The sequence below is a fragment of the Lagenorhynchus albirostris genome, chromosome 3 (genome assembly GCF_949774975.1).
Source record: "Lagenorhynchus albirostris chromosome 3, mLagAlb1.1, whole genome shotgun sequence".
Lineage (NCBI taxonomy): Eukaryota > Metazoa > Chordata > Mammalia > Artiodactyla > Delphinidae > Lagenorhynchus > Lagenorhynchus albirostris.
In genome coordinates this window covers 169,251,456-169,265,493 of record NC_083097.1, presented here as the reverse complement: position 1 = coordinate 169,265,493, position 14,038 = coordinate 169,251,456, and the positions used below count along the sequence as shown (strand labels likewise).

General features: G+C 56.2%; 2 protein-coding genes across 4 annotated transcripts; one reads left to right on the top strand and one right to left on the bottom strand.

Annotated features, from left to right (window-relative positions):
* Nucleotides 1-3,255: 3,255 nt before the first annotated feature.
* Nucleotides 3,256-5,174, bottom strand: MRPL54 (mitochondrial ribosomal protein L54). The gene is made up of 3 exons (XM_060145664.1): nucleotides 5,015-5,174; nucleotides 4,213-4,369; nucleotides 3,256-3,634 (listed from the first exon to the last, which is right to left on the bottom strand). Exons 1-3 carry the CDS (start codon nucleotides 5,130-5,132, stop codon nucleotides 3,502-3,504), a joined length of 408 nt encoding a protein of 135 aa, XP_060001647.1. The 5' UTR covers nucleotides 5,133-5,174; the 3' UTR covers nucleotides 3,256-3,501.
* A 779-nt stretch (nucleotides 5,175-5,953) lies between these two features.
* Nucleotides 5,954-14,025, top strand: APBA3 (amyloid beta precursor protein binding family A member 3). 3 transcript variants are annotated; one of them, XM_060145661.1, is made up of 11 exons: nucleotides 5,954-6,080; nucleotides 6,732-7,334; nucleotides 7,423-7,462; nucleotides 11,224-11,369; nucleotides 11,501-11,587; nucleotides 11,684-11,845; nucleotides 12,202-12,381; nucleotides 12,501-12,713; nucleotides 13,365-13,484; nucleotides 13,578-13,718; nucleotides 13,807-14,025. In XM_060145661.1, exons 2-11 carry the CDS (start codon nucleotides 6,759-6,761, stop codon nucleotides 13,876-13,878), a joined length of 1,737 nt encoding a protein of 578 aa, XP_060001644.1. In that variant the 5' UTR covers nucleotides 5,954-6,080; nucleotides 6,732-6,758; the 3' UTR covers nucleotides 13,879-14,025. The 3 variants fall into 3 exon arrangements, with proteins under 3 accessions (XP_060001644.1, XP_060001643.1, XP_060001645.1); XM_060145660.1 differs by having other exon boundaries at nucleotides 13,365-13,718; XM_060145662.1 differs by lacking the exon at nucleotides 12,202-12,381 and having other exon boundaries at nucleotides 13,365-13,718.
* The last annotated feature ends 13 nt before the right edge of the window (nucleotides 14,026-14,038 follow it).

Genomic DNA, 14,038 nt, shown 5'->3' with positions numbered 1-14,038 from the left:
GGTGCTAGGACATCGGCCACACCGGTCCCCTTTTCAGCTGCCCTGCCACCCCTGGTCGGGTGGTCATTGCTGGCTTTTCTTTCGACCCAAAGCCAGGGCACGGGAGCTGGGAGGACCCTGGCCCCTCACCTGCCCAGGCACCCCAGACTGTTTTTTGCAGGCAGCAGAGGGTCTGCCTTGCCCAGGGGGAGCAGGGTCCCTCCCCAGCTGCCTGGACCCCCTCCTCACCCCTACCGTGTGGGTCTCACAGGTGTGGGCAGGGCGGGTCCTTCCGGAGCCTCCAGGGGAGCATTGGTTCCCGCCTTCAGCTTCTAGAGGCGCCGCATCCCTGGCTCGGGGCCCCTCCTGCATCCTCACAGCCAGCAGCGCATCATCTCCCGTCTCTCTGTGACCCTCCCGCCTCCCTCTTATAAGGACCCTGTGATGACACTGGGCCCCTCGGGGAATCCAGGGTCATCCCTATCTCAGGGGCCTTAACCCCACCTGCAAAGTCTCCTCTGCCCCGTGAGGTGACACTTCCACAGGTCCCAGGGTGACTTTGGGGTACATTAGCCTGAAGACAAGTTTTCCTGTCTTGCCGAGGCCGCCCCTGGCCACATGGCCTCAGCTTCCACCATCTCTTCTTTCATCCCCAGCTCATTCCAGCCGCTTGGGCTTTGTCCCCACTGTCCCCTCAAGGGGCATGAACAGCTGCTACAGAAGCCCTAGGACTGGCCAAGCTCGGGATGTATCGGGTTTGCAGAGCAAGGGAGCTAGAGGTGACCGGAGGCAACGATGCCTGGTGACAAGTTGGGAGTTTCCCGGTCAGAGAAGAGGCAGCGAGACTGGCTGGAGCAGAGGGGCCAGCTCGGATTTCTGGAACAGTCCACCGGGACCCCCCACCAGCCACATGTGGCTCGGAAGTTCAAACTGGTGACAACAAATTACATGTTGCGCTCCTCAGCTGTCCTGGCCACATGGGGCTGGGGGCCATGACTGCACAGAGCAACAGGTAACATCTCCATCCACACCATCTAGAACACGGGTTCTGAGCCTTGGCGGGGGCGGGGTGGGTGAGACCTGTAAGATCAGGTAAGTCTTGTCAAAAACTGACCACACAGGGCTTCCCTGGTGGCGCAGTGGTTAAGAATCCGCCTGCCGTTGCAGGGGACACGGGTGCTGTCAGGCCCATGACTTTTTGTTGAAACCATTTGGGAAAAGAAATTCTGTTTCTCCCGGGACTTGGAACTGGGAGAGTACGAGCCGCTGGGCAAATGGATCTGCTCAGAAGAGTGAGGCTGCTCAGCACAGAGGAACCCAAGCCGCAAGGGGGGCCTCCCCAGGACCCCATCCCCGCCCACACTTTGCACTTTGAGCCAGTGGATTCCCTCTTCTGCTTAAGTCAGTTTGAGCAGACATTTGTCACCTGCAGCCCAGAGTCTGTCCTTGACCACGTCCCTGCTGACCCCACCTGAGATGCGCCACAGCCGAGGCCTGACTTGGTGGAAAACACCGCCCCCTGGGAGCCTCCAAGGACCGTCCTGGGGCCCCACCTGCTCGGATGGGGGGGTGTTGGTCCTGCTCACGAAGGCATCACGGCCACCCTTCCCAGGGCTGAGCTGCACTCCAGGTTGGGGGGAGGGGGGAGCTGGCAAGGAATGGGATGTCACTGCTGCCTGGGGCTGGCCCAGTGCCCACATGACAGGGCACCTCCTTATGGGATGGGGCAGCCAGGGTCAGAACAGGAGAGTGCCGTGTTCTGGTCGGGGGCAGCACCCCAGTCGCTCCAGGCTCTGTCCAGGAAGCTACCACAGGTACCAGGACATTCCAGGAATTTCACTTCTAGGTCCTCACACCCAGATCGCCTGCCCACTGGGGCTCTCAGCTGGCCTGCTCACCTCCAACCTCCAACCTCCAACCTCAGGTGAACCCGATGGCCTGTGTGCTGTCTACACTGCAGCAGCCAGGCCAGCCATCCATCCAGTCATCCGTCCACCCATCCAACTTACGATAAGGACACGACTGAACAAAGCAGAGAAAGGCCTCTGCCCTAGTGGAGCTGCCACTCCAGTGGGAGAGAGACAAGAAGTACGATTTTAAAAATAAGTAGAACATGAAACACCTGCTGGTGGTAAGTGCTTGGGAGAAAAATAAAACCAGGAAGGGCGATCAGGAATGTGTGGCAGGGTTGCAATTTAATAGGGTAGTCAGGGGAGGCGTCAATGAGAAGGCAACATCAGAGCAAAGGCCTGGAGGTGAAAGAGGGAGCCTTGAGAACATCCGGGGGAAGAGCGGCGCAGGCAGAGGGCCCAGGGGCAGCATCATGCTTGGCACGTTGGATGAACAGTGAGGAGGCCCGTGGCCATTACAACTTCTGTTTTTACCGAGAGCCATGGGGAACCATGGGAGGGTTGGGACGATCCGCCTGCCCAGAACAGGCCACCAGCGAGGGCAGGTGTGGGGTAATCCGCCTGGCAGAGTCCTCCTAAGAGGATGAGGGCCCTCATTTTCCTGGGACCAGACAGAATTAGCCTCGGGGACCCTGCCCTGCCCTACCTGTCCAGCTCTGGAGGAGCCTGGAGGGCAAGAGGGCCCTGTTCCAGCCCCCCAGGCAGTGTGGTCCTGGCACTGTGTGTGTCCTCCAGCTTCCTTCAATCTGGTGGGCACCAGTGGTGGTGGATGGAAAGGAGAATGATGAGTAGGCCCAGGTCCCTCAGCTCAAGTGACTGGCAAATGAAGATAACCCCTGTGACCCTGGCAGAAAGGAATGAGAAGTGCCTTCCTTCTGGCTGGGCTTGCTGAACTGGATAGGGGGTGTCAGCTAGAAGCCCTGGAGCCACTCCTGCCCGAGAGAACTACCCACTGGAGTTAAAAGGACCCAGAGATGGAGAGCCACATAGCTGAATACTGAAGCACCTGGATCTAGCCGTGCCTGAAGTCAGACCGTGCCCCTGGACATTTCAGTTCCTGAAGCTCACAAAGACTCTCTTCTGCTCCGGATGACTTGATTCAGGTGTGAGTCCAGTGCAACCCAGAGCGGCTTGGCTAGAAAACCCTCCGCCTTGAGGATGGAGGCTGGGGCCTCTTGGGCAACACTAGGAATTCCAGGAATGAGGGTGAGCAGCTCAGTGAGGCCGGGAGGGGAAGATGGACCTGCAGATGCCCAGCAATCATTGAGGGTGGAGGCTGGGCCATGGGACCACTGGGTCTGAAGTGCCCACCTCCCCACTGCCTCCCCCAAGTCCCTCCTGGCCCTGACATACGACAACACCCAGAGGCATCTGGAGCCTGCCAACAATTGCCCCAAGAAGTCTTTATTGGCCCCCAGGGCCCTGATTCAGCTTCAATGCAGGGGCCACCCAGTAACCCCAGTGAGGGTGGTAGTCTCCTCTGTTCTCTGAGAAGTCTGTGTTTCCAGAAAATAAAAAGTCCAGGGGGTGGGCTGGGGGAGGTACCCCCCCACCGACCCACCGCATCTCCTCCAGGTCACTGGAGGGTCAGGGTGCTCTGGTCCCTCTCCCGCTAGAACTTCTGGTTCTTGCTCAGCCGGTTGTGGCGCCAGATGTTGTGTTTCCGCAGCAGCCGCCAGTACTCCCGGGTCTCAGGGTCCAGCTCCTCCAGATTCTTGGGGGGACCCACGTTCATCTGGAACAGCCTGACGGGGAGTGGGCAGAGTCGGGGTTGTAGAGCAGCCCCCTTCCCCGCGGCTCCCCCACCCCAGACCCCTGACCTCAGGGCAGTCCCTCCCCACCCTGAGGACATGGAACAAGGGAGCGCCCCTATCCCAAGGGTGCTGGGATCTGAGGTGGGCGCACGCCAAACCTTCTGCCTCCTGGCCTTTGTCCGTGCCGCCTGCCCACCTGTAAGGCCTCCCCACCCACTCGCTCAACCTTTCTAAACCTTCCCCAGCTTGAAGGATTGGCACGTGGCAACAGCTTCTGCATCCTGCCACTGCTCTCAGGGCCAAGAGCAAAATTCCCCCTGCAGCCCCCTGAAAGCTGGGCTCCATCAAGTTCCTGCCCTGTCTCCCCCTACTCTCCATCTTGCCTCCCGGAGTCCACTAAGAAACCAGGTGCAGTTCTGCCTGGAGCCTGTGCACTGGCTGTTCCTGCCCACCTCTAACGCTCTGTCCACCCATTCAGGTCGACTCACACACCACCTCCCCAGGGAAGCCCTCCCGGATCCTCAGATTCGGTTAGCCAGGCCCTCCTTACCCAGTCCTGGCACACTCACCACTCTGGGTACTCGGAATCCGGCTTCAGGACCACATCCTGGCCCTCCTTGTAGATGTTGACACCCATGGCGTGCGTGGTGAGCTGGATGGGGTCTGTACACACCTCTGGGTCCTTCAGGGCCTCACCGACCACAGCACCTTTGCCCCCCTTAATGACTACGGTGGGGGAGAATCATTTCAGCCCAGCTCCACCCTCGGGAGGCCAGCCGTCCCTTTCTGCCCTGGCTGGACCCTGTCTGCTGCATTCAAAATGATTTTAACTGGGACACGGATAATGCATGAAATGACACTGATATTCAGAGTAACCAAGTCATTCCTCTTCAATCCCATTTTCATTCCTTCTGTTTATCTCACGAAAAAAGAGCCTCCGCTGGCTGCTCTGTGTCTTTAAAACCTCACGTCTGCCAAATCCCTCCTTACAACAAAGGAAATCGGGCAAGGCTGTATCCAGAGAAAATTTAAATAACCTTGTTTTGGTTTTAATACTTAGATGGGCCCCAATTTCTGGTGATAACCTGCCAAAGGTGACTAATTTGGAAGCAGAAACGTCACAGGGACCCAAGTCCATGACCTACTCCTACCCCCGCCCCGACATTTAAAAAAAAAAAAACAAAAAAACCCTTGGGCCTGCGCACTGAGTCCAATCGCGCCCTAGGTACCTCAAACTGCGCCTGCGCAAACAGCTTAGCCTCTACGCTTGCGCGCTGACTCTAGGACGTGCCTCCCCAACCAGCGCTTGCGCACTACCAACTCCCCAATGTCCCTACCATTCTCATCTTGGTTCCTCCTAACCCAGCTCACCCGGTCTCTTGGCATAATCTCGTACATGGAGTCTTACAGAAGCGGCGGGGTCCGGGAGCTCCCGAACCCGCCAGCCGGCCGAGCTCCACGTAGCACCTAAGAGGCGCCTGGCCGCCATGACGTATCCCGGCCGCCTGCACGTTCACGTTTCCGGAGGACGTCTGCGGCCGAGGGGTGCTTGGGAGTTGTAGGCTCCTAGAGATTTATGGGAAATGTATTATTCCGGCCGTAAGCATACGTTAATTGTGATTTCTTTAAACTTTTGTAGATATCCCCAGGTACTGCACGAGGCGACTTCCAAAGGATGTCTGACTTCTTGCCCTTCAGTTACTTATCACTTAAAGTATCACAACTTATACATCCTTGATTCTAGTCAATGAGCAATTACTGAAAACCTAAAACTAATAAAAGTTAACACCATTATTAGGCTCATTATTTTCTAAATCTATTGCTAAATCTGTAACCAGCTCGATTTCGTTTAATTAGGAGGTAGGTGCTATTATTATACCCAGTTTACAACTGAGGAAGCCGGAAGTTTAGGGAGGTAAAGTTAAGCCAGGCGAGCCATTCGGCCGCCCTACTGAGTGCCACACCGGAGGTCTGTCTACAATATGGTCCCCGCGTCGCTTCCGGTGTCCCTGGAGTCGAAAGAGTCCGCCTTTCACGCTCCTTTAGTATTTTCCAGTCCTATTTCTTCCCATCTGCCATCCCTTGGAATAATGAGCAAAGCCGTAGCAGTCAAGCAGTGGCTTTAAACCGCACTTTGCAGTTCAGGAAACAGGCTCAGAAGCCAGCCCGAGCTTTCACTGTGCGTAAATGAAGGTTCCGGACTCGAACTCACGGTCCCAACATCTAACGCCCCCGCGCGGCCAGGCTGGCTGAGAGAACTACATTTCCCAGCAAGCCCCGCGGGCGTGCGCATGCCCAGTGGTCCAGGAGTGCTGCGCGGACAGATCTGCCAGCGCCCAGTCCGGGAATTGGCGAGCGGCGGCGACTGGCAGGACCGGACAAGCCAGGGAGCGGGGTTCTGGGGGCCGCGCGGGTTGAGGCCACCTCGGTTTGGGAAGTGAGTGTGCCGGCGGAGCAGAGCGAGGTCTGGAGCCAGCGCCTGAGGTCACGGGTCTGAAGTCTTGAGTCTGGGGTCCGCTAGAGGACTGGGGTCTTAACTCAGCTTTAGGCTCGAGTTGTGTCTTCAGGCTGCGTCTGAGTGGACCTCAGTCTGGGGTCTGAGTCTGGAGTCGATCTTGAGGGTGGCATTGGAGGTTTTGAGATGAGAGTCCGCTTTCTGGCATCTTGGAACTGTAGTATTAAGTCTGAAATTCTGGGTCTCAAGTCTTGGACTGAGGTCTTGAGTCATGGGTCTCGGCGACCTACACCGGTCGGGTCTATATAGTCAGAGTATGTCTCCAGCCTCCACATCTCCGGGGAGGAAGACTTGGAAGAACCAGGACTGGGGTGAACAGGGTCCACGGATGGGGAGAGGTCTGGAGCAACGGGTACAGGGGAATCCCCCGGGGTTTGGAGCTGGGAAGCCACAGCCTTGCAGCTGCTCATTCTGCACCTCAGTTTTCTCGTCTGTAAAATGAGGATCGTAGCAGAACCTTCCTTGTGGGGTATGATGGGGATTAAATTATGTGTTCTGTATGAACACATACCAGGTGAGAGCCTGGTACCAAGTTGGAAGCTAGGAAATCTCATCTTTGATTCTCTCTTTCAGATACTGGCTTGAGCCCAGGGTCCAGGCATGGAATTCCTGACAACCTCCCAACCCCCTCCAGGACCTCCAGCCATGGACTTGGAGGAGCCCAGGGACACACTTTCACCCTCTCAGGACCTCACCCCTGATTGCCCGTGGGACCCGGCACCAGGAGGCCCAGGCAGCCTGAGTCAGATGGAACTTGACGGGCTAAATATTCAGGACCTGCTGCAACAGTTTGAAGCTCTGCCAGGTGATCTGGTGGGCCTGTCCCCAGACGGACCCCCGTGCCCCTTGCACATTGCCACTGGCCATGGCCTGGCCTCTCAGGACATCACCGATGCCCATGGGCTCTTGTCCGCCGAGGCTGGCCGGGAAGACTTGCTGAGCCTCTTGCAGCAAGACGAACGCCCTCCTTCCCAGTCAGGTCCCCAGGAACCTCCGGACCCTGCTCCTCGCCTGTTGCAGCCCCCTGATGACCCAGAGGGGGATATGGCCCCCCAGGAGTGGGCAGAAGGAGCCTCTGTCGAGCAGGACGAGGGCAGGAGCTCAAGCAGCTCCCCAGAACTCTGGCTGGAGACAGTACCTCTGGTCACTTCTGAAGAGCCACCTGCCAGTGCCCAGGTAGAACCCGCCCCGCCCCCCCAGACCGCTCCACTTCTGGGAGCCAAACAGGAGGACTCAGGCCTACCCCTCTTCTGTCTTCTTCCAGAGCCCCGAGACCCTGGCTTCCTACCCTGCCCTCCAGGAGGGTGAGTGTCCCGCCCACCCTGGCCCCAGGGACTTCGGGGTTTCAGAACAGCCCGACTCAAGCTCCCAAAACCTGGCACAAAGTTTGCCAGTAACGAGTTGCTTCTAGAGAGACTCTGAGGTTGGGTTCGAGTAGATTGCAGACAACTGAAAGAAGAGAGACAGTCCTGAGAATGTTCTAGAATGAATAGGGAGCGTTAGGGCAGACTTGGCAAATTGTAGCACTTGATTCTAGAGCAAGGGTTGGTAAATTACCATCCGTGGACTTTCTGGTATGTTTTGTGAGCTAAGACGGCTTCTGCATTTTTATTTATTTATTTTTTAATTAATTAATTTATTTTTTGCCATGCCATGCAGCATGTGGGATCTTAGTTCCCCAACCAGGGATCGAACCTGCGCCCCCCCTGCAGTGGAAGTGCGAGTCCTAACCACTGGACCGCCAGGGAAGTCCCATGCATTTTTATTTTTATTTTATTTTATTATTATTTTTAAATTTATTTTTGGTTTTGTTGGGTGTTCATTGCTGCTCATGGGCTTCCTCTAGTTGCAGTGAGCAGGGGCTGCTCTTCATTGCGGTGCGCGGGCTTCTCATTGCAGTGGCTTCTCTTGTTGCAGAGCACGGGCTCTAGGCGCGCAGGCTTCAGTAGTTGTGGCATGCGGGCTCAGTAGTTGTGGCTCGCGGGCTCGAGAGCCCAGGCTCAGTAGTTGTGGTGCATGCGCTTAGTTGCTTCATGGCATGTGGGATCTTCCCAGACCAGGGCTCGAACCTGTGTCCCCTGTATTGCCAGGCAGATTCTTAACCACTGGGCCACCAGGGAAGCCCCCATGCATTTTTAAATGGTTGAAAAAACTTGAAAGAACATTTCTTGACAGGTGAAAACGATAGGCAATTCAAATTTCAGTGTCCGCAAATAAAGTTTTATCGGGACAGACTCATGCCCATTCATTAGCGTGTTGTCTGTTGTAGCTTTCATATTACAACGGCCAGACTGAGTAGTTGCAATGGAGACCATCTGGCCCACAAAATAAAAAATATTTACTGTTTGGGCCTTTGCAGAAAAGTTTGCCAGTCTGCTCTCAAGGCATGAGAAGTACCTGTTCTGGCCACCTGGAATGTTCTAGAACATTCTCCCCCACACTATCTGAGGCTCTAGGTCAAAGAACAAGTTCTGTGGTTGTGGGAAAGGAAGCTGGTTTGAACTTGTAGTTCCAAGAAGGTTCTAGAGTCATGGGTGGAGCTGTGATTCACCTAGAGAGTTCCAGACCTAGCATTTTGCCTGTGGTTCTAGATTAAAGTGACCTCAGCTGATGAGGGTGTTCTGGAATGATGAACAGAGCTGTCAGGTTCTACTTAGACTGGGGAGTTCTAGAACCATGGAGTGAATAGAATTTATCTCTGGTTCTAGACCTTTAGGAGCTGTACTAGAACTGGGCAGAACTGTCTAATTCAAGAAAGTTCTACAACTATACAACAGAAATAGAATTCGAGGCACATGTCACTTGAAATTTTTTAGTTATCCACATTAAAAAAGCAAACACTTTTTTAATTATCTTTTTTTTTTCTTTTAACATCTTTATTGGAGTATAATTGCTTTACAATGGTATGTTAGCTTCAGCTTCACAACAAAATGAATCAGTTATATACATACATATATTCCCATATCTCTTCCCGCTTGCGTCTCCCTCCCTCCCACCCTCCCTATGCCACCCCTCCAGGCGGTCACAAAGCACCGAGCTGATCTCCCTGTGCTATGCGGCTGCTTCCCACTAGCTATTTACCTTACGTTTGGTAGTGTATATATGTCCATGCCTCTTTATCGCTTTGTCACCGTTTACCCTTCCCCCTCCCCATAACCTCAAGTCCATTCTCTAGTAAGTCTGTGTCTTTATTCCTGTTTCACCCCTAGGTTTTTCATGACATTTTTTTTTTAAATTCCATATATATGTGTTAGCATACGGTATTTGTCTCTCTCTTTCTGACTCACTTCACTCTGTATGACAGACTCTAGATCTATCCACCTCATTACAAATAGCTCAATTTCGTCTCTTTTTATGGCTGAGTAATATTCCATTGTATATATGTGGCACATCTTCTTTATCCATTCATCCGATGATGGACACTTAGGTTGTTTCCATCTCCGGGCTATTGTAAATAGAGCTGCAATGAACATTTTGGTACATGACTCTTTTTGAATTATGGTTTTCTCAGGGTATATGCCCAGTAGTGGGATTGCTGGGTCATATGGTAGTTCTATTTGTAGCTTTTTAAGGAACTTCCATACTGTTCTCCACAGTGGCTGTATCAATTTACATTCCCACCAACAGTGTAAGAGGGTTCCCTTTTCTCCACACCCTCTCCAGCATTTATTGTTTCTAGATTTTTTGATGATGGCCATTCTGACTGGTGTTAATTATCTTTATAACATTTTTATCTTTATCTTTAATAACATTTAAATTAAGCCCATATATTTAAAATGTTATTTCAACATACAATCAACAGTTTATAATTTCACATTTTTTTTATGAGGGCTTCTAAATCCGGTATGCATTTTACACTTACAGCACATCTAAGTCCAGACCAGCCACATTTCAAGTGCACAATACCCACATGTGCCTGGTGGCTACCATATTGGATGGTGCAGTTCTAGAACCCAGAGCAGAGTTATCTGTTGTTCTGGAATGCTTAGATCATGAAGGACAGTGGGCAGAACTGGCTATCCTTTAAGTTCACTGGAATGTGGTTTCATTCCCCGTGGCCTGTGGTTCTCCAAAAAGCAATAGCTATTGATTAGAATATTCTAGAATCACTGGCACTGCTGTCTGGCTCTAGGTTGCTCAGGGAATTCTAGAGCCATGGGGGCGAAGCTTTTTGTGGTTCTGGGCTGGGTTGGGGGGATTCTAGAACCATGAGCAGAGTTGGATTGTTCAGATCATTCTTAGAATTGCCCCGTGCATCTGCAGTTGCGAGTTATTGAGGGGATTCTAGAACCACAGGAGGAGCTTCCCAATGCTACATTGATCAAGACGCTCTGGAATCACGTAGTGGAAAAGTGTGATTCTGGAGCAGTGTTGGTTTCTAAAATCCCAGGCAGAATTCTGTGGTTTGAGACGTGTCAGGGAGTTCTAGAATCACAGATCAGGAACCACCTGGGTTTCTGGACAGTATGAGAGTCTGAGGTATGTGGACAGTTGCCCCTTTCTACTCTGTCTGGGCAGTTCTATGACCACGGGGTAGAGTTGTCTGTGGTCCTGGGCCGATAGAGAATCCTAGAGCAGTGGGCAGAGCTGACTGGCTCTAGATTGATTGGGCTTCCAGAACCATCCAGCAGAGTTGACTATGGTTCTATAATGTCAAGGGTTTTAGAAATAGGAGTGGGACTGTCTGGTTCTAGCCTGACTCCTGGAATTCTAGTCACACAGGGCGGCGCTGGGTGTGGGCACAAGAGCTGCTTCTGGCTCTGGTTCTGGATACAGAGCCTGCTCCTGAAACCGCGTCCTCTGCCCGGGAGTCCTTGAGCTGTGGGCAGAGCCAGCTCTAGACTGACGGAGGGCTCTACATCCATGAGGGCCGAGCCACTGACCTGTGGCTCTGGCTAATGGGGTGGCTCTGGGGCCGTGGGCAGGCGTGTGTGGCTCCAAGTGCCAAGCCGCGGGGCAGAACTCTGTGCTTCCAGACCATTCAGGGCTCTGAGCAGAGCCCACAGGGGTGGACGAGCCTGGCAGAGGTTCTAGGGGGCTGACCCGTCTCTGCTGTCGCCCTCAGCGTCCGGCCCCTGTGACCACGAAGACCTCCTAGATGGTGTCATATTCGGGGCCAAATACCTGGGCTCCACCCAGCTGGTGTCTGAGCGAAACCCGCCCCCCAGCACGCGCATGGCGCAGGCCCAGGAGGCCATGGACCGCGTCAAGGTGAAGCCAGGGGCCGGCAGGTGGGTGGGCGGGTAGGTGGGCTGCAGGCCGGGTCCCCCGAGGCCCTCTGAGCCTGGCGGGTCAGAGTCTGGGTCTTTGGGGGCTTCCACGTCCCACCCCGCCCCCCACAGGCCCCCGATGGGGAGACCCAGCCAATGACAGAGGTAGACCTCTTCGTCTCCACCAAGAGGGTCAAGGTTCTGACGGCTGACTCCCAGGTACGGGGCCCAGGCCTGGCCTCTGGGGCGTGGGCGCCTCCACTGCCGAGCGAGGCCCCCACAGCCCACCCAGCCTGGTTTCCCCACCCCCTCCAGGAGGCCCTGATGGACCACGCCCTGCAGACCATCTCCTACATCGCTGACATCGGCAGCATCCTGGTGCTCATGGCCCGGCGGCGGCTGGCCCGGCGGCCGGCATCCCAGCCCCACAGCCGCCGGCTCTACAAGATGATCTGCCACGTTTTCCACTCAGAGGACGTGAGCAGCGGGCTCCGGGTGTCCTGAGGGCGAGGGGGAACTCACAGTGGCCCCTGCTTTCCACCAAAGCCCCACCTGGTCTCACTGTCACCCCAGCGTCCTTCCGTCCTCACCCTCCTGAAGGCCCTGAGCCATATATTCCAGGCCTTCCTGTAAGAGCCTCAGACTGGCAGCTGTCTCCCCAAACCCTCCCTGCCCCAGGCCTGTCTCCCTTCCCCTCCCCCTAGATGCTCGGCCAGCAGCTGGCAGGTCAGTCCCACTTGGGGGTGGATGGGCTGGTAGTAGGGATGTCAGTGGCTGGGGGGGACCTGAAGGAGGTGGGTGGGACCCCCAGAGAGGTGCCGCTCACCCCACAGGCCCAGCTCATCGCCCAGGCCATCGGCCAGGCCTTCGCCGTGGCCTACAGTCAGTTCCTGCGGGAAAGTGGGATCAACCCCAGCCAGGTGGGCTCCCAGCAGAGCCAGGGTGCCACGGGCCCCGGCCACCTCCACAACGGGGACCTCGACCACTTCTCCAATAGCGAGAACTGCAGGGAGGTGAGCAAGTGGGTCCCCCACCCCGGCCCACCAAGTGGCCCTGAAGCCCTCCCGCGCCCCCCACCCACCTCCTCCTGCCTCCTCCAAGCAGCCCTCAAGCGCCACCTGTGACCCCCCAGGTGTGCATCGAGAAACGCCGGGGTGAGGGTCTGGGCGTAGCCCTGGTGGAGTCGGGCTGGGGTTCCTTGCTGCCCACGGCCGTCATCGCCAACCTGCTGCACGGGGGCCCCGCCGAGCGCTCAGGGGCCCTCAGCATTGGAGACCGCATCACCGCCATCAACGGGACCAGCCTGGTGGGGCTGCCCCTGGCCGCCTGCCAGGCTGCCGTCCGCGTGAGTCCTCCGGGGTGGCCGGGGCAGAGGGCCTGCGAGGGCCCCCCAGATGGCAGTCCCCCCCTCCCCACACGGCCGGGAAAGTGAGCCCGAGGCCAGGTCTGTGTCTCAGTCCAGAAGGGGCAAGTAGAGCTTCAAGTCCTACCCGCACCCGTGCACTCTGGGAAACCGAGGCTCAGAGAGGGTAAGTCCAGGGACACCACTCTGGTGCGGGAGCAGGATTGGAACACAAGGCCTGTCCTCTGTGCCATGAGGCAGCAAGTGTATTCTTGAGTCTTGACCCTCGTTGCCCAGACGGGGAGACTGAGGTCCAGAGATGGGGAGGGGCCTGGCCAGGCCAGAAGGGCAAGTCTGACGCGGTTCACGTAGTGTGTTACTGAGTGCTTGTAACCCTGCCTTGTGGACACTGCTAGAACCTTGCTTTTGACCATGAGGAAACTGAGGCCCAGGGAGGTGAGAGGTGGCACAGCTCTGACTCCAAGGCCACCCAGCTCTGGCCTGCATTCTTAACCACTTCTCAAGGGGTCTTGTAGAATCTATAGGTTCCATTTTATGAGTGGGTAAACAGGCCCAGGAGGGGCTGCAGCCCAGCAGGAAGTTTGGCAGCCCCCCCGGAGGCCCAGCCAGGCCAACAGCCCCCATCCTGTACAGGAGGTGAAGTCTCAGACGCTGGTGACCCTGAGCATCGTCCACTGCCCGCCGGTCACCACGGCCATCATCCGCCGGCCCCACGTCCGCGAGCAGCTGGGCTTCTGCGTGGAGGACGGCATAGTGAGTCCCCAGCCCGCGGACCCGGTGGGGGGTGGGGGGTGGGCAGCCCCAGGCGTGGCCCCCTGGGCAGCGTGGCCCTTCCTGTCCCCCCAGATCTGCAGCCTCCTCCGGGGTGGCATTGCCGAGCGCGGGGGCGTCCGCGTGGGGCACCGCATCATTGAGATCAACGGGCAGAGTGTGGTGGCCACGCCCCACGCCCGCATCATTGAGCTGCTCACGGAGGCCCACATTGAGGTGCGCTGCGCGGGGGTGGGGGGGTGGGGTGGGCGGGGTCTGAGTGGGAGGAGGCCGCCTCCAGCTGCCGCCTCCTCTCCGCCCTCAGGTCCACATCAAGACGATGCCTGCTGCCACCTACCGCCTGCTCACAGGCCAGGAGCAGCCCGTGTACCTGTGACCGGCCACCTTCCCCCCACCACTGTGCCTTAGCCCCCGCCGGCCCCGGAACTCCGTCCGCGGACCCTCCTCGGCTGGCCAGGGCCCCAAAAGTTTCTTGGTTCTATATTATTTTCTTATGTAAAAAATTAAAAGCTTATTGAATGGGCGAAGTCTCAGAT